Raw genomic sequence first — 18,444 nt, forward strand, 5'->3', positions numbered from 1 at the left:
CTTCCTCACTTGGGACACTTTTGGACTCTGTCTGTTTTGCATTTTTGTGTGTGTGCGCGCGCTGCATGGCATTAATGAAATTTTGCACCCACCATCAAGAACGATGGAGCGGTGAGATCTTACCTTTCTTCTGATATCTTAACCTATATCTCTCCTTTTCCTCTCTCTCTAACCTCATTCTGGGCACATCTTGTGGGGTTTGTAGTTAAAGTCTTGCTAAGTTTTATGATACAGTTACTAACTTTTGCCAAGCCACTATTCACTGTAATCCCACTGAGTGGTGTCTAGTAAATGTGCGATTTAATTGAACCTCTTGGTTGATGTCCTCACTTTGTGTTACCACACAGAATATTCCAAAAGTTAACCCTTGCCCTCACCCAGCTAAGTTGGGATGGGACAAATGGTTTAAAAAGGATGAGAGTTGTCCTCAAACCACCAGCTGAACTGGCATCTAATGTACTCCGGAAACTTAAGTCACTAACTCGAGCTGGTACATTATGTACTGGGACATCTTTTAAAAAATAAAGCTATATCCTTTCTTTTTCTGCAGATTTTAAATTGAAAATGAAAGTTTGTACAAACTGCCCCTGTAAATGAATTGGAATAAAGACAGACACTCTCCCAAACTGCTTTGGATGAAATGAGATCTGTTCAGCAATAACTGAGTACAAAACCATTCTAAAATGCAAAGCTGGCACATGAGGTCAGTATGATAAAATCAGCACATACTGAAGTGGTGTGTCCCTGTGAAAACACTCTGCCACAAGAATAACTTAGTAAGAAAGCTTTACCTCAGATCAAGACATATAAGAGAATGACATGCTCACTTGCACAGGTGTGAAAAGAAAATGCATGAAGTTTCACTATATGAAATAGTAACAGAAGACAGCAGGTTTCCTTCGCCAGAATCAGTCTAAATCCCTTTTCATTTCTTTAACACTTCATAGTCCAATAAATTCTTTTCCTCCCTTCCTTTCTCACTGTTCTTTTTATTAAATCCAACTGTTTCTTGTATTGGCTACTTGTAGAGCTCTGCACTTTGCTTGTTGTAATAACCTTTCTCCCCTTGCCAGCAGAAAGATGGCTATTCTTCAGAATTAAGATTCATCAATACAAAAAGGGACACCAGAAAGCAGAATAGTACACTAAAGGAAGACTTGAAACCACAGTTGCACAGTGATTTGGTAAGATTAAGATTCTGCAATTCAATTTAAGTGAGTTAAGTAATAAACAAGCAACCACCAGACAAACAATTGGAAAAGTCACTAAGATCCGTATAGATTATGGTGTCGTGTCCATAAGACATTAAAAAAGAAACTTCCGTTTTCTTAACTAAAGACCTCTAGAAGAAATAAAAGAACAAAGGAACAACAGGACATATATTTGTTAGTTTTATAAAATGTTATGTTCTGTAGAATACTGTGTAAGAATAAAGAGGAGTCAGTTAATACACAAATTCCCTGCATGATTTGCTATTAAATATTTTATACAATGTGGGAAACGATGTGCCTTTTGCACAGCTAGTGTAGTAGTGAATCAAACACAAACCATGCCTACAACAGTAGAACCTAGAGTTCCCAACTGGGATCATACTTCCTGTTGCGCTAAAATAAAGGAAAATTCATCTTAGCCATAAATGGCTTAGGAACAGAAGCAAAAGGAAAAACTGCTATGAAATTTGAAATACAAACACCCAACTTGTGCAAGATCCACTGACAGGCAAAAATAACAGCACTAAGGAGAAGGAGGAGATGTTTGCGTCCTCAGTTTTGATGCCAGATATGTAGTCATATTCTGCTTCCAGTTCCATAGGCTTAAGAAGATTTTCAGCACACTTGGTGGTGCCAGCTGCAGTGCCTTTTAAATACGATAGATTTTCAACAGCCTTTGATCCAAAATGTTAACAATTCCATGACAGGCTGTGATAGATGCATTCAACCCCCCCACAAGCCAAACCAGCAGCAGTTTCGTCCAAGCTCCAAAGGAGGTAAAGACCTGACCTGCAGCCAGGCCAAGAGCTCCTTTTAGGAAACCCACAAGGAAGCAGAACGGCAACTGAACATCGCTAAGTTGTGGGTGCAAGGAGTCTCGTGCATACCTTTCCCACTATATGCAATGTGACTATGAGCGAACCACTTTATTCAACAAATATGACAGCCTGGGTGAGCCTACTTTGAGCTCTCTCTGGTGAACAAGCTGGCTGTATGGTGATGATCTTTCTCTACTCACAGATCACTGGATGAGCTCAACTGAAGTTTCACATTGACCATTTAGCTTAAGTAAATGCATATTAAATAGAATTAATCACTTACAATTATAAGGTCATGTGATTTTAAATATACTGCCTGCTTCATGTTACTTCGTAAGCTGAATTTGCTGAAACCTTAAGCTGTATGTTGTAAAGTTCTGCTCTTATGTACCAAACTTGCATCTACTTAATGAAAAGCGGCTACAGACTACTATGGACATCTGGAGGATAGGGCCTGTTCTTTTCCTGTACTTTGCTGGGAAGAAAATTATGAATTCAGACAAAACACCACCTTTAAGGCTATGAACTATAAACAATATCTACGGTCAAACAAAACAAAGGCCTATCTGAGACAGTGAAAAAGATCCAATGAGAAGCAAGAAGTAAGTCCCCACACTCAAATATTGCTATTGGACTGAATCATAGTATGAGGTGTGGGTAAAAAGTCTGTAAGGGTATAAAACCCCAGGGATTTCTATGCAGGTGGGGACCTCTGCAAAAGCACTCAGCTCAAGGCAACCCTGTTGTTGTACTACTCCATTAAATTACTTATTTCTATGAACTTTGATGCCTGAGAGCTTACTTTGGGAGACCTAAGATCCAGACATCAAAGCGACCTGACACGAGGCTCCTAGAGGGCAGGTGTCCTGGTTTTGTTAAAAACAAGACCAGTTTCTCTTTTAGTGAATTTTCCTTTCAGCTAAGGTCTTCTAAGTAACTGCACTTTTCTGAATTTGTCTGCTTGTTTTGCAGACAGCAGCTGATAACCTAGTAATGGTATGCAAAATACTGATAAAAATGCACATCCCATAAGTGAGAGGGGCATATTTGCAAGGAGGGGCGAAGAGAACAGGTGAGTAAAATTGATCAGCTAAGTATTCCATCCCATCCATGTCATACACCCTATAAAAGTGGGAGATCGAGGGTCTCACTCTCTTCAACTATGGCCAGCATCTGAAGAGGACCCTGCCTGTCGTCCCTCCAATCGGAGGCCTGGTTCCAAACCCTGCATCTGTGAATCCAGTTCTGGTAGACTGTGGAGTCCAGCACAGGACTTCCGGATGCCTGCCCTGCAGCTGCCAGATCCGGCTCTGACACGGGGCAATGCTGAGCTGTGCCACGAAATTTGAGATTGGTTTTGCATATTTTGTATTATTCTCTCTATTTTATTAGTAGCATTAGTAAAGCATTTTTACCTTTTTTTCCAACCTGCAAGTCTCTCTCTCTTTTCCTCCTATTTCCTTTTCTTTGGTGGAGAGGGCTGGGGGGGCAGGGGGGAGGGAGTTAACAGGGAGCATCTGCCACAGTTTGTCACCCTGCATTAAACCTTGACAGGAGGTAAGCAGGTTGAGATGCAGAATGATGAAACTTTGAAATTCTAGCCAAGCGATATAAAGAAGTGGGTGTGCACATGTAATCTTTTGGCCATAAATACATGTAATCCCTTACCCTCTATGTCTCTTAGACATGAACCATTGACCAAGTCTGGGACTAAGTTTGGATCCAGCCACACCTAGACTCCTCTCTGAGAAGGAGTTTAGAAAGCAAGGGGGTACATACTGAACCCCATGACTCAACGGAAGGGCCTCTCTCTATCCTTTCGCATCTCCTGTCCCCATATAAATCACTTTAAAACAGCTCTCACCCGATTATGTTTGGCATATTTCCTCCATGCAGTAAGTAACGGAGTGAACCTTGGCATCGAACTCTGTTAAGCCGCACTTTTCTTTAAGAGATCTAAACATTGCTCTGCGGCAAGCAGGACCCTAAATCACTCATCCATGACACAAGCCAATACAGATCATTCTATATCTGCCATAATTATGTACTATTTCTATAGGGATTTCTTACTGGTCATAGCCAAAGAAGCAGTGGAAAGGCTTTCACTTAGACCTTGTAATACTGTCCCTTAGCTCTCCTTAAGTCCCTTAACAAAGAACAACACTAGGGACACAATTTCATAGCAAATTGTTCAACATTTCAGTACATTTCACTCTAACAGCCCCTTCTTCAGGCTCTTCCTGTATTTAAGTACTTAAGTTTGTTCTTTACCTGAATATTGTCTCTTTTGCTCTTTCTACATTTGAAACACTCTTTAACTTTACTATACCAGTTATGAAAACCCAAATTACACAACTGTTACTGAAAGCCTTCTATGTGTCTAAGAATTAAAGGATGGCATCTTCTGAAATTTTCATTGTTAGTTTAACCATAATATTTCCAGTAAAGTTAATCTAAACATTGTCTTCAGTAACAGCAAATACATGAGCACTGAGTGCTTTTTAAACCCTGATCAGGCAAGAATCATAACAGCATAGCTGCATGAATGTAAGTACATGCACACACATACTATAACAAGAGGACAAACATTTTATAGAGTAAGAACTCACAAAGGTGTACAGCACTGGTGATATCCCAACATTGAGCTCAACGGCTACATATCAAACAATTAACAACCACAAGTGCTTATGGGCATCATTTCCACCAAAACCAAAGTCCAAATCCTAGTGCAAGGGGTTTGTGATCTTAAAAGTATATGACTAAAGCTTTGCAAGTATATAATTGAAGCTTACAGTAAAAGGTACCTAAAGTTAAACATAACAGCTTTGGTGAACTTTATAGCTCTTTCATCAGTTTTCTCCAGAAGGATTTTTTTTTGGTAGGTTTAGAATCCAAAATAAGAGACCTTCAAACACAAAGCAATATGTACTACAGAACACAGACATACACACATATGTAGCCAAGCCCCCTGGAGTTTTGTTGTTTTTGTTATTTTTATGTTCTACAGACAATCTTTCTAAAAAGATTAGCTTCATCATATGCATACTATATTACAGGCATATTTTTACCACATGAATAAATACTTGTAATATATTTTAAAAAATCAGAACATAAATCTTGCCTTTGAAAACTTACCAATGCCCAATGTATTTAAGGCTCCTTAAGCAATTTCAAATTTGTAGTAGTCTCTACATTTGAAAAATGCATTAGTAAAGTCTACAGATTTTTAAACACAGTCCAACAATCTCTCTTAAATGTTTAATAGCTTCCATCTTCCATAAGCATATGCTAAGTTTTCTTTCACCTCTCTCCTTTCACGCTTCATGTTTTTATATTGTTGTCTTTACAAAAGGGACAAAAGTATCAAAAAGACACAATATTCAGTCCAGCTCCTTTCAAACTTAACAAAATTCTATTAAGTACTCAGGGTAGATTTGGTTGGCATCAAAGATGACAAAGATCTTTGGGTTCCATGTATTATCCACACAGCTGTCATACAAGTTCACAAAACTTCCATCTTTCGAAGGCGGCCTCATGTATTTTGAATCACCGTTGATATAATCACCAGTCAACACACGAGCAAGAAACATGACTTTATCTGGTCTATGCAGATGAGGCTGCAGATTCACGCCATGAATTTGAAAAGTATCTCCATGCTTCATGTCCTCTTTGCAGAAACGACTGGAATATGATGCATCTCTTGCGAAATAGGTCCCTTCCAAATAAAAAAAAAAATCTGATGACATTCTTATCATGATGGCTTAACTACTAGAGCATGGATATAAGTAACAAGATGATGAAAGATGCCTCTTCTTTTATGTTCATTAGCAATACAACTTCCCCCCCATCTCCCCAAAAATCGCTGGATTATAGCAACATGACCAAATATTTTTAGTAGGGAGATTGCCTTGTGATTAACACTGCTTTGTTGTACATCCCCTCCCTACACTCCCTGGTCCTAACAGCCAGTTGTGACAGTTACATTCCTTACTGCATCCCAAATTTCTTAATTACACTTGAAGTAAAAGTAGAGCTATAGTAAACAGCTCCTGGATAAACACAGGGCGTAAGCTGAACTGTTAAGATTACCAAACTGTCATTTGGGACAAAAATGCTTACCTTTTCCATATACAGCAGCATGCATTCCGTTTATTCTCCAGTCAAAGTTATGAATACATATTGCTTCTACAAATTCATTACTGGTGCCATGAAATAACATCTGCTCATTAATAGTTGGGACACCTCTTTTCTTCTTTAGCTGAGCTTTTTTCCTACAGAGAAGACACAATACAGCATTACAAACATCCATACCATCAAATTAAGTTACTCCTCTGAAAACACTCCAGGGCGGACAGACCTAAAACACTCCATACATTCCACTGTCATGAATGCCTAGATGATTCTAGTTTTTAAACAGATCAGAATTCTTAAGGTAAATGTTTAGAAAACACACACTTCTGGATGCTGTGCACTATTTACAGAAGTAATCCAAGATTAGGAAAAAAGGTCTTTTATACCAATTTTACCAGCATTGTTCATTTGGCATTAGTTTTAGTGTAGTGATTTTCTGCAGATACATTTTTAAAAGAAAGGCATTTTTCTCCGATTTTGTTCCCTCCATCTACTTACATAACACGGCAGAAGTGATAACAAAGTTAGTGGATTATGAAGTATCAATATCCAGGTAAACCAGCAAAAATATTAAAAATAGAATTACCGTCATTTTTAGGTAAAATTACTTCAACATGATCATTTCATAAAGTGTTTCTGAATTTATGGTTCACATACGTTCAAAAAGAGATAAGTCATCTAGAATTTTGACAATAACCCCTTATACCTCTATTACAGTCTCATGGGCAGAAGCCCACAGCACAGCTTCAATTAAACAACAGATATATTTTCCATCAACCTTTAAGTGACTTTCTGTCCACTGGGTTTTCATAAGATCCATGGAGAAGTTGACTCTGGAGCTGTGTCTAAATCACTGACTTGTTTATAGTTATGACCCCTTAACTGTCCAGACAAAAACAAGTTGGAGTGCATCACAGCCTTGCTCTTGTACCTGAATTTTCTTCCTGTAAAAGCCACAGTGCATGGGGCACTGTGCTACATACTTAGGTTTATCAAACTAAGCCATCTGCTTATAACCGGAGTACACACTTGAATTGGGGAAACGTTCTCAGGGCCTACAGTTTAGATGTAGTCTGAGGAGGTCCTATGAACCAGGTACAGGGAAAGAGACAGTCAGCAAAGACTACCATATTGATGGCATTACATTGCAATTATGCATTATTTATAAATAAGCACACTTCACAGAAGTTAAAATCTTGCAGTACTTAGCTTGAAAGATATGTTTTATTGTTCAGCTTTTTTTTTTTCTCGTCCATTAAGTGCCAACTAAAGCACCTATGTCTTGGCAACTTAATTCTTGTTTGGTTGGTTAGTTTTGTTTGTTTGTTGTCTTTGTGGGGTTTTTATTTGTTTTGTTTTAATACAGCCACTTTCCAAATCAGAAGAATGTCAACAGAATCTCAAGGGCATCTGGGAGGTTTCACTAATAATCTCATTTGTGACATTTTGTGTCAGAGGCGGAGAGGTTCCAGGCATTTAAGTTCCGCTCTATTAGCCATGCAACAAAACCCAGGAGTCAAGATTTCCTGCATCTGTGTGAGGCAATACGTCTGAGCTAATGCTGAACATTTGAAATTTCAGTCAGCACCCCTCCATTGTTGGCTGCTGTTCTCTGACAATGTATAAAGATAGCCTTTAGTAACGCCTCTTGCAATAGGGGAACAAAACCAATTTACAGAAAAGGTGAATAACCAATTGTCCAACAATGGTCTGTAAGAGTCCTTTACTATCTCTGACAGCTGATTTCCTAAAACCAATTTAAAACAGTCATTAATATGGGAACTACAATAACAGACAAACATGTTCAGACCACTACAATGATGAAAACAATCATCTGAGCAATGCTCAAATTTAATCACTGACCTTATCAATGAAACAAAACACTTCAAACCCACAAAAGTCTAAGTAGCAATTGCTCCTCATAAGTATCTGAATATACTGAGCACACTGGGAAGGTGGTTCTGCAGAATGCAAAATGCCACAGTCGGACTTTTTGTTGATGTGGAACAGAAATCAAGTAGTCCAACTATTCCAAAAACCATCATCTTAGCACTTTCCACCAGCAGTGACAAGCTAATCCAGTAAAACAAAATTAAGTTGATCCACCACTCAGAAGGCCTGCATACAGCCAGTTCACCCAATAAAGGAGAAACCTAAAGCAAAATTAAATATGCAGAGACATGCTCTTTGTACATATGCAAGCACATAAACTATTTTTAAAGATGGTCAGCAGTCTCACTGACCAAGTGCCATTTTCTACCTGCTGTAATCATCTACAACTCCAAACTGAGATGCATAAACCAAAATATGCTAGACTAAGATTCATCTCTTACTTTCACTTTCCCACATGGGACCCAAAAAGAACTTTTAGTGAATTTGAAATGATGGAATACCTACCTCTTTGTAATATACTACGAGGCAATAATTTCTTCACCAGTGTGTGTAAACCTGTCTACTCCAAGGCTGTATTTTACCCTCAATAGGAAAGCAGCTAAGCCTCACTTGCATACACTTATTCTAGCAATTTTCATTGTTACTTGTATTTTTTTGGATACAGGAAAAAAGTTTTTAAACTGAAATGATTCTTCTCCCTATGCTTTTATACTGTACAGGTACTAAAAAGTACCTTGTTTTGTAGCTAGTTATACAGCAATAGTGTAATACTCCTGACATGAAATTCTAATTCCCATTCTCAGTTTTGTACCTTGAGAATATTCTAGCAAAGCATACATCAATTCAGAGTTCTTAAACCATTAATTCTACACACCGACCAGTCAGGAAAATTAGTACACTCTTCAAATGAAACTGGTTCCTAAGCTAAGCAAAAAAGGTCTTCCCACACTCCGCTCTGCCACCTACACTGGAGACTCAAAGGATATTTACTTTGAAATCTGCTTGCTGCTCCTATTCTCAGAAATTAAGATTGGTATTAAGATGGTATAAATGCACCTCTACAGAAACTTATTTGTAGAAAGGTAGATGTTGAAACACAAGGTCAAGCAAATAAGCCTTAATACTTAAACAGGTAAATATAACCAAATAGATTTGCAACTAAGAGATGGCTAACTCTCTTAGCAGAGAACTTAAATTCAGTTCCTTATACATACTCATGATATAGCGTTAAATGAACAATTACATATCTTTCAAAAAATCATATAACTTCTGCAAATTTCTGATGTATGTCTGCTTAGTTATTTCTTCCCTATTCAACTTAATGAAGTTGGTTTTAATAGTGTAATACATCTTTAAAAGTGATTCTGATATGTACTCCTTCTTAGAGGCTACACAAATAACTTTTGTCAAATTCAACTGCTTAAGATTGATACTAAGAAATAAGTGGAAACAGAACTCGGCACCTCCTACTTTTCCAAGCCAGCACAACATGAAGATACAAAAGCAGGGAACTCAGAAAAAACTTTTGCAGCACATTAAACTTAAAGAAACTACATAAATACGTGCTAATTGGACACTTAATTCTGTCCTAGGTTTCATAAAGTTGAGAACTTAAAGAAGACACAAATATTCATTTGTCTTGGTCACTAAAAATTAAAATAATACAAGCCTGAGAAGGAATTATTTTATTAGGTTGGCAAAAAAGTAATTGTGGGTTTTGTATTGTTGAAATTTGCTGTTTGATATTGGATACATTCTTAAGTAAATGTGGTTATGTTATACATAATTTTAATGTGCTTTTCTTGCTTTATGTTTTTTTTGCTACTCACTTATTACTTGCTGTTTATTTTATATTTTTTCTAGACTATGGAAATTATGTTAGACAAAAAGCAAATTCAAGTGATTGTCTTATTCGAGTTCAAAATGGGTCGTAAAGCGGTGGAGACAACTCGCAACATCAACAATGCATTTGGCCCAGGAACTGCTAACGAAAGTATAGTGCAGTGGTGGTTCGAGAAGTTTCACAAAGGAGACGAGAGCCTTGAAGATGAGGAGCATAGTGGCTGGCGATTGAGGTTTACAACAACCAGTTAAGAGCAATCCTCGAAGCTGATCCTCTTACAACTACACGAGAAGTTGGTGAAGAACTCAGTGTCAACCATCCTACAGTTGTTTGGCATTTGAATAAAATTGGAAAGGTGAAAAAGCTTGATAAGTGGGTGCCTTGTGAGGTGACTGAAAATCAAAAAATATCGTCATTTTGAAGTATCACCTATGCAACAACAATGAACCATTTCTCGAGTGGATTGTGATGTGCGACGAAAAGTAGATTTTCTACAACAACCAGTGATGACCAGGTTGGACCAAGAAGAACCTCCAAGGCACTTCCTAAAGCCAAACTTGCACCAAAAAAAGGTCATGGTCACTCTTTGGTGGTTTGCTGCCAGTCTGATCCACTACAGCTTTCTGAATCCTGGCAAAACCATTACACAGAGAAGTATGCTCAGCAAATAAATGAGATGCACCAAAAACTCCAATGCCTGCAGCCAGCATTTTTACCCTACAAGAATAAACAAACTTTTTTCTCATTGGCAAAAATGTGTTGATTGTAATGGTTGCTATTTTGATTAACAAAGATGTGTTTGAGTCTAGTTATGATGATTTAAAATTCATGGTCCAAAACTGCAACTACTTTTGCACCAAACTAAAACAAAAAGTTTATTTTTGTTCTCTGTACTTCACCGTATCATGGGCATCTACCACATGGACATCCCGAGTATCTTTAATGTATCTGTCTTATCTGTGCTACATCTGCACCTAATGTATTTCTACAAGTACTACATTGCTGCACCTGTAGAAGCTATAGTGTTAAAAATGGAATTCTGAATACAGAGGAATGACAAATAAAATTTTTAAAATATAAAAAGTAACACATTTTCATTATTAATAATAGCAATTTCTGCTGCATGCCTTCAAGATTTGCTCCATTAACAATCCTAAAGACTGTTGGTTTTAGAAAAAAATCTCACCTGCAAAAAAACTCCCACAAGTCTAGATTTTGTATTCTCTTAATTCTTTTAATTCGGTGGCTATCCATTGTTTTTCCAAAGAGACTAGAAACTTCATTATATTCATTTGTTTTCTTTTGCAATGGAATGAGCTGGAAAAAAAGAGGTTAGTACAATTTCAATTCGATTCATTACTTCATTATCCCATGTTTTTGACCAACTTGCATATCAACTCTTACCTGATAAGGCTCCTCAGTATTTACATTCTCCCAGTGTGAAGGCATAGGGATAGCCTCATTTTCACAGATGTAACTTCAAACAAGAAAAGGTAAAAACACATCATATCAAAGACACAAGGCATTTTCTTCCATCAAACTCCTGCTCCGAACAATACAGTGTGCAAAAAAAAAAAAAAAAAAAAAAGCCCCAAACTTATACAAAACTACTTAGGGTTTTAATTTAAACCAAGTCTATTGTCAGCAGGTAAGATTAAAGGCCTTGTTTTGTATTCAAATTCTGGCTTAGCTTATTATAAATAAACCACGGTCATGAACACTTTTAATACATCATCTAGCCAACAAAAAATGGGAAGATAAATCAGAAGATAGAGTCAGAAAGGTCTGCAACATCAGGAGAGCAGCACTAACTTAGACATGAGGAAGAATTTTTTTTACTATGAGGGTGCTAAAACATCGGAGCAGGTTGCCTGGAGAGGTGGTAGATGCCCCATCCCTGGAGACATTCAAGACCAGGCAGCACATGGCTCTGAGCAACCTGATCTAGGTTGAAAGTATAACCAGACTACGATTCAGAACTAAAATTATTTCTAAGAAACTATTTTGGTAAAAAAAAATCCACATATTTCATAGAGTCACTTTTACTTGTGGCAGTATCACTGCATCGATAAGTTTATTGTTTAGTGAGTAACAGATTTATATCAGCACAGCTTTACATCTAATGACTGATCAAATGCTAAGAAACTTACAATCTACAGCAATTAGACTCATAAGATAATCTGGTTGTTATGATGCAATTTCTTGTAAGTTCAAATCATTTTAGAGTAAATTGTTAAGACATACAGGCAAGAAAATGTAACTCCATCTTTTTTGCTGTTACAATAATACCTCTAAATAATTTATGAAGTCATTATTACAATGGAACAAACTAGTCCATTTTTTGCTGCTGCTTCTCCACAGCAATTCTGATTCAACAGGTATTTACAGCATGGGATTCCAATGGCTAATGTTAGGCACAGCTTTAAGATTCTTGCCAAGGGATATCAGTGTTCAGTATGGCTTGCCTCTTCCACTACAAGTTCCTTACTTTCTCAGAAAAAAGATAAATAAACTAAAAATTCTTTTGGCAGTCTTCTCTTCTGAAATGTATTCCTTCTTCACTTGACTAGCTTTCCCACTCAAATTGTTTGATGTAAACAAAACAAAACACATTTCTGTTTCATTTTACTTAGAAGAATCAGGAATAAAATAAAAATAAGGAGCCTTCCTTTCATTTCCTTACCTGAAAGCATTGATAGAAAAGGGAGCTCGCTTTATTGGACGTTGCTTAAGGGTAGTTAGGTTGACTTGTTTCATCACTGAGCAGAAAACAAGAGTTAAGATCAAAGTTTCTGGAATTCATCTATAGCATATGAAACACTTAAGTGTCATTTTAAAAAATAACACTACTACACCAAAAGTTGCTTAACAGGAATTCCTATTTCGACAATTAATAAATCAGCATTTTCAATAAATGTTTCTAAATACTGGCCTCAGAATACTTGTCATTTATACGAGTTGGCAAAATGTGCAAATATTACACAAACGAAACATTTATTGTTAAAATATCCATCTGATATTCAGCCCCACTAAATCAATGGCAAAACTTCCACTGGCTTTAATGTAACAAGGATGACAAAGTATATTACTGTCCTTAATGCAAGACACCAACACCTACAAACAGCAACATAAAACCCGTTGTTTAGCATTTGCATTTAGTGCAAAACTTTTTTTTTTAAGCAGACATTTCAACAAGTAAACATAAAGCTCCCTCTATTGTTACATACTACTTTACTCCTAGTACATTGCTGTTTTACCAAGTCCCCACTTTCTCTATTTCAAATACTATTATTTTCTTTGATTTGGAAGAGGCTTCTATTTAAGCATAAGGAAGTCATTAGAACATACCTATGAACAAAGGACATATTAATTTATAATTAACTACAAACATTAGAATCTTGTAATATTCTGTAATTTACAAGCATGGGATTTACAAGCATGAGATCTTTACAATCTACTAGAAAATCCTTTTGCCTATCTCCTCCTTATTCTGACAATAGAATTGGCTTCAACTACCTGATGAATTATAAAATCACTTTGATACCAGTTATTTTGCAGAAAGCTTCCTTCATATCAATGTTTCTTATGTAGACTCTGAATGGAAGAGGTTTTGCAAGCCCACAAGCAGTCGCATGTTGAAGAAAAAGGGTTCAAACTTCCCAGTCCCATAGGTGCATGCTACATACCACCTACAGGTGAGGTAAGCAGCAGTAACATGATGGAGCACTACTAAACAAGACATGCTAATTTATTAATAAACTACACTAGAAAATGTAACAGGGCAGCTGCTTCTAAAAACTCCTGTGTACTTTCCAGTAAAAAATACATTTCCAATCACAAGTTTTTGCACTAGATACGAGGACAATAATTTGCTGAATGAACAAATGAACTCGTATATCTGGTACATTATATTATTTAAATTTACTCTGTGAAAAGATACATACCTGAAAAGTCTAGCATGTAGTTAAATTTTGCAGTAGTAAAAGAAACAGAACCATGTGGGTTTGTTCGGAAGCTCCTTTCAATATCTTCACTGCTAACAGAGCAGTGACTGTTTGAATCAGCCTTCAAAATAAATGAAAAAGCACATTTAGACAAATTCAGCAATAGGTACTTTGATGTATGGAATCCATCATAGCTAATATAACTTTATAAGTATTTACCTGGAACATATGCCATTTACCACACTCAGCCAAATAAAACCAGCCCCACTGGGTATCAGAGGTATCCATCTCTTCAACTGAACTTTCCATCTTTGGAAAAAAATCTTCTGATGTAGTTTGAGGCATTTCCTGAAACATTCACATGCATACACAAAAAAAGTTTTGATACTATTTGCAAAAATGCATTATTTGATAAATCAATAAAAAACCAAAATAAAGTGAATTTACAATACCCCTGGCATGTGGAAGGCAGATTTGTTTTCTCTTTTTCAAATAAAAATTCTTAATTTGCTACTCATCCAGTATTACCCTTTACGTTAGTTAAACATTTTCAAAACTCTTGCAAGTGTCTGTAATTGTGCCAGTAAAGGCAAGAGTTATAGGCTTTATCAGATCAAAGAAAGGCGCTAAATTTCATACTCACGGTCATATGAGCAAGGCCATTCATATATACAACAGGCTTTAAGTTACACATCAGGAATGAGGTGTTGGGGTTACATCTGATATCTACTAGGTACTCACCAACAGTGAACAAGTCAGACTGGATAGCAGTTGTTGTTAGGAAAAAAGAAAAAACGAAAACAAACAATATAATTATTTAATTATGCAAGTCCACAGTGCATTATTTCTCAACACTGTATGATGGTCTGTTTCTTCCCTAATGGATGAAGAAACAGGACAGAGTAGAGGTCTACAAAATCATGACAAAACTGAACATGGAATAAAGAATCACATTTTCTTTCAATATAAGAAGGAAACACCTATCAAAGGTTGCACATGTCAAGTTCAAAACAAGTGAAACTTCTTCATAGAATACATGGCAATCTATGGAATTCGTTTAATGGTATGCTGTGGATGCTGCAAATTTATGGAAGTTCAAAAAGCAGCTAGACTAAGTTTGAGCCTACCAATTCAGAAGAACAGTCCCTGCCAGATTTCAGTCCTCCTTCGTTCATCAATAAAATCCTGAAAACTCTGAAAGTATTTGACTCTACTTGCATATATCTCCTAACATGACAACTTGGTCTGCCACACCCCCCTGCAAGCAAGAATTCTAAGATGGTTGGGGGAATCTTGCAGAGAAAGCAGCTTGCCCTACTCCCAGAAAAGGTCAGCAACTCATCCACTCTAACTGCTTAACTAAGACTGACACCTTTCCCAAAAATTTCCTCAACTTTTGCTTCCAAGAAGTGCAACAACACCCTCCAGCACAAGTAAGTCAAACAATGTCCAGTTAAGATCCTACATGCTTCAACTGGAGACCTGAAGAAGGCAAATACTGGAGCCTGGAAGTAGGCATCAGCTGGCCAGTGCTACTGGAGCAGGAGTTGAGAACATAAGGCACTGTTGCAGTCTGAGAGACTGTAAATAATAAGATGTAGACATTAACACCTCATGAATACATTTAACTTCCCATTTAGCTATAGCTTTATTCAGCATGACTGTACATAAGGGTAGCAGCAAACAATCATTGGAGCTTAAAGAACATTTTTAAAATAAGTACCAAGGCCTCATATTTTTTCTGAAACTGTTTATTTTCAGGGAATACTGTTTAATTTGTCTTGATTTTTTTTCCTTCTTCTAGCACTATCCTTCCCCTTTATTTTTCCCAACCTAGCCCTCTGAAGTTGTTTGAAAACAATCCCAGAAACCTCTTTGTGGTATAACTAGACACTGTGTGTTAATCATAAAAAGCTCCAAATGGCTACACAAATCTAGATGCTTAGAAAACAAGGGAATCAGATGTGGACCTCCCCAACATCTCTAAATTGCAGAATACGAGTGCAAACCTACTTTAGTACAAATTGAAGGCCATAAAGCTACATAGATGGATAGCTGCCTCAAGTTCAAGCAGAACTACATTAAAGGCACGCCAGCTGCATGGAAAAGAGAAAGAAAACTGTTCTTTATTTCAGAAGGCATTTGCCAACAGCTCTTCTGTTCCTCACAGCAATACAAAATCACAAAGCCTACATTCACTTGGTATTAAAGCACAATTGGCCAACATATTTTGATTATAATCTTCCACCTTCAACTTTATTCTACTCCTCAGATGAGCATTTGGTTATGTTCTCTCCTACAAAGAGCGGTAGTCTACACTTTTTTTTTTTAAAGCTAAGAGGAAAGCAATTCAGGTTTTTTGGGTAATGTTTAGTTTCCTCATGTTCCCACTAAAATGGCCAGACCTCACCTCCATCCCAGTGTTTGTTCAGGGCTTTGAATCTGATCATTCAAATCAGTAGTACCTTTTGAACAAGTTACAAACAGAGAAGGCATGTTCATCAGTGCCTCGTCAACACATTTATACTTGTCTGGGCGTAACACAGCCTCCAGAATAAGTAGTTTACTGAGGGGACAGTTATTCCCGTATCTTTGAAAAATGTTACATTCAATCCACATGTATTACCCTAGTCACAAAGTCCAGGGTAAGCAGCCAGATTCCAAAATACTTAGAAGAACCGACCCAAAGGCATGAACACATAAAGCCATACGAACAAGAGAGCTGTTCTCAAAGGTGATACAAATCCGAAATACTTGAAGGAAATCAGTCAACTTACTGATGAATTTAAAAATCAAATCCACCCCATTTATAAGAAGCAGGTAGCTTTTTGTCCAAATGCTCTGAATGCATGCACAGTGACCAGAAAAATCTCAGTGGGTTTTTCTGAATGACAGGATATCAACTACCAAGACGCAGCAACGAGAATTTTATTAGCAACGCTGTTGCTAACAGAAGGCCTCTCGACTCCTATTATTAGCACTGTTTCTACTGGTCCATGAGTTACCAGAACAGCTCAAAATCACTCTGGCAGCAAAAGTATCATCCTAATAGAACGAATGCTCATTGTGCGTTGTGGTGTGACTGAATGGCTTTACTGCTACTGGTAATGCATTGCCTCATTTTTCCAAAAGTACTTTTAAATCTGAATGATAAACGTGCTTTACAATGTGTAGAATCACAGAATGGTTTGGGCTGGAAGGCAATTTTACAGAATCACAGAATGGTTGAGGTTGGAAGGGACCTTTGGCGACCATCTAGTCCAACTCACCTGCTAAAGCAGGTTCACCTAGAGCAGATCACACGGGAATGCATCTAGAAGGGTTGTGAACGTCTCCAGAGAAGGAGACTCCACAACCTCTCTGGACAGCCTGTTCCAGTGCTCTGTCACCTTCGAAGTAAAAAAGTTTCTCCTCACATTTAGATGGAACCTCCTATGCTGCAGTCCATGCCTGTTGCCCCTCATCCTGTCTTTGGGCACCACTGAAAAGAGCCTGGTCTCATCCTCTTGACACTCACCCACGGCTGTGTAGCATTGATACAATGCTCTCTCAGCCTTTTCTTCTCCAGGCTGAACAGACCCAGCTCTCTCAGTCTTTCCTAAGAAAGATGCTCCAGACCCCTAATCATTTTCGTAGCCCTCTGCTAGACTCCCTCCAGTAGTTCTTTGTCCTTAAACTGTGGGGATCATCTAGTCCAATCCACCCTGCCACACGCAGGAACATCTTTCATTAGACCAGGTTTCTCAAAGCCCCATCCAACCCAACTTTGATCACTTCCAACAATGAGGCATTGACAGCTTCTCTGGACAGCCATCCTCATGGTAAAAAATACAGAAGCATCCTGATGGGCTATTCTGTCTGATTTCTTGTACTGCCTGCTTCCACTTAGTAGATTGTGCTTCATTCTCAAAGACTCTTTTGCCTACAAATATCAACTTTGTATAGTTCCCTGTTGTGAACATTAGCAGTGCTAAGGGACTCCCTCGCTCTTCCTTAGAGAGCAAGGTACCTGAGCAGGAGACTGGGCTGAGGTAAGACTGCAGGGCTAGGGAGGGCAAGCGAGAAGGAAGAACACCATTAGCACTAGTACAGGACACAATGTGAAATGACAATACCCTAGGCAGCTGTATCACCACTTACCCCCTTTGTGCTTCAGGGGACCACCGCTGGAGTCACCCCCTTTACCGACCCCCTCCAGAGCTGATCCCATCAGAGCTCAAGGACACGGCAGGGTGGTCGATCTAAGCACAGCACCAGTACCTCTCCATCTGAGTCGGAGGCTTCCCCAAAGATGGTGGCCTACGCCCCCACCCTCTTCCCCAACCTGGCAGAGCGCTCGCCGGCGGCGGCGGGGTGGGAGGGGGGGGTGGGGCGAAGCGGCCCGCGGGGCGCGCGTAGTACGGAGACGGTCTGAGGAGAAGAAAGATAAAAGGAGCGGCCGTTTCCCCCGTTCCCCTCCAGCCCGCACTCACCGCGTCGGCCGCCCACCCCAGGCTCGCTCCCCACATGCTGCCCAGAGAGTAGGGGGGTGGGGGGCAGGAGCGGTGGCACGCAGGCCGCGCCGCGGGGCGCGTCACTACTCGGCCTCCGGCCGCTTCCGTTAC

The 18,444-nt window shown here is 38.5% G+C and overlaps 1 protein-coding gene across 4 annotated transcripts; it reads right to left on the bottom strand.

The window, feature by feature from the left end:
• Positions 1-1,697: 1,697 nt before the first annotated feature.
• Positions 1,698-18,439, bottom strand: PARP11 (poly(ADP-ribose) polymerase family member 11). 4 transcript variants are annotated; one of them, XM_065652466.1, is made up of 9 exons: positions 18,313-18,439; positions 14,582-14,600; positions 14,060-14,188; positions 13,841-13,961; positions 12,580-12,655; positions 11,301-11,373; positions 11,083-11,213; positions 6,149-6,300; positions 1,698-5,744 (listed from the first exon to the last, which is right to left on the bottom strand). In XM_065652466.1, the coding sequence occupies exons 3-9, from the start codon at positions 14,183-14,185 to the stop codon at positions 5,431-5,433; spliced, it is 993 nt and encodes a 330-aa protein (XP_065508538.1). In that variant the 5' UTR covers positions 14,186-14,188; positions 14,582-14,600; positions 18,313-18,439; the 3' UTR covers positions 1,698-5,430. The 4 variants fall into 4 exon arrangements, with proteins under 4 accessions (XP_065508538.1, XP_065508549.1, XP_065508520.1 ...); XM_065652477.1 differs by having other exon boundaries at positions 17,981-18,439; XM_065652448.1 differs by lacking the exon at positions 14,582-14,600.
• Positions 18,440-18,444: the final 5 nt, after the last annotated feature.

Source organism: Caloenas nicobarica, chromosome 1 (assembly GCF_036013445.1).
Source record: "Caloenas nicobarica isolate bCalNic1 chromosome 1, bCalNic1.hap1, whole genome shotgun sequence".
In the NCBI taxonomy this organism is placed as follows: Eukaryota; Metazoa; Chordata; class Aves; order Columbiformes; family Columbidae; genus Caloenas; species Caloenas nicobarica.

What these genes read in the sequence shown, in the direction of transcription:
- PARP11 (XM_065652448.1), bottom strand. Translation starts at nt 18,348, where the DNA reads ATGTGGGGAGCGAGCCTGGGGTGGGCGGCCGACGCG. An exon ending in TGGGGTGGGCGGCCGACGCG is followed by an intron (nt 14,189 to 18,312) that starts GTGAGTGCGGGC and finishes TGAATGTTTCAG; the next exon opens with GAAATGCCTCAAACTACATC. An exon ending in GTAAATGGCATATGTTCCAG is followed by an intron (nt 13,962 to 14,059) that starts GTAAATACTTAT and finishes TTTATTTTGAAG; the next exon opens with GCTGATTCAAACAGTCACTG.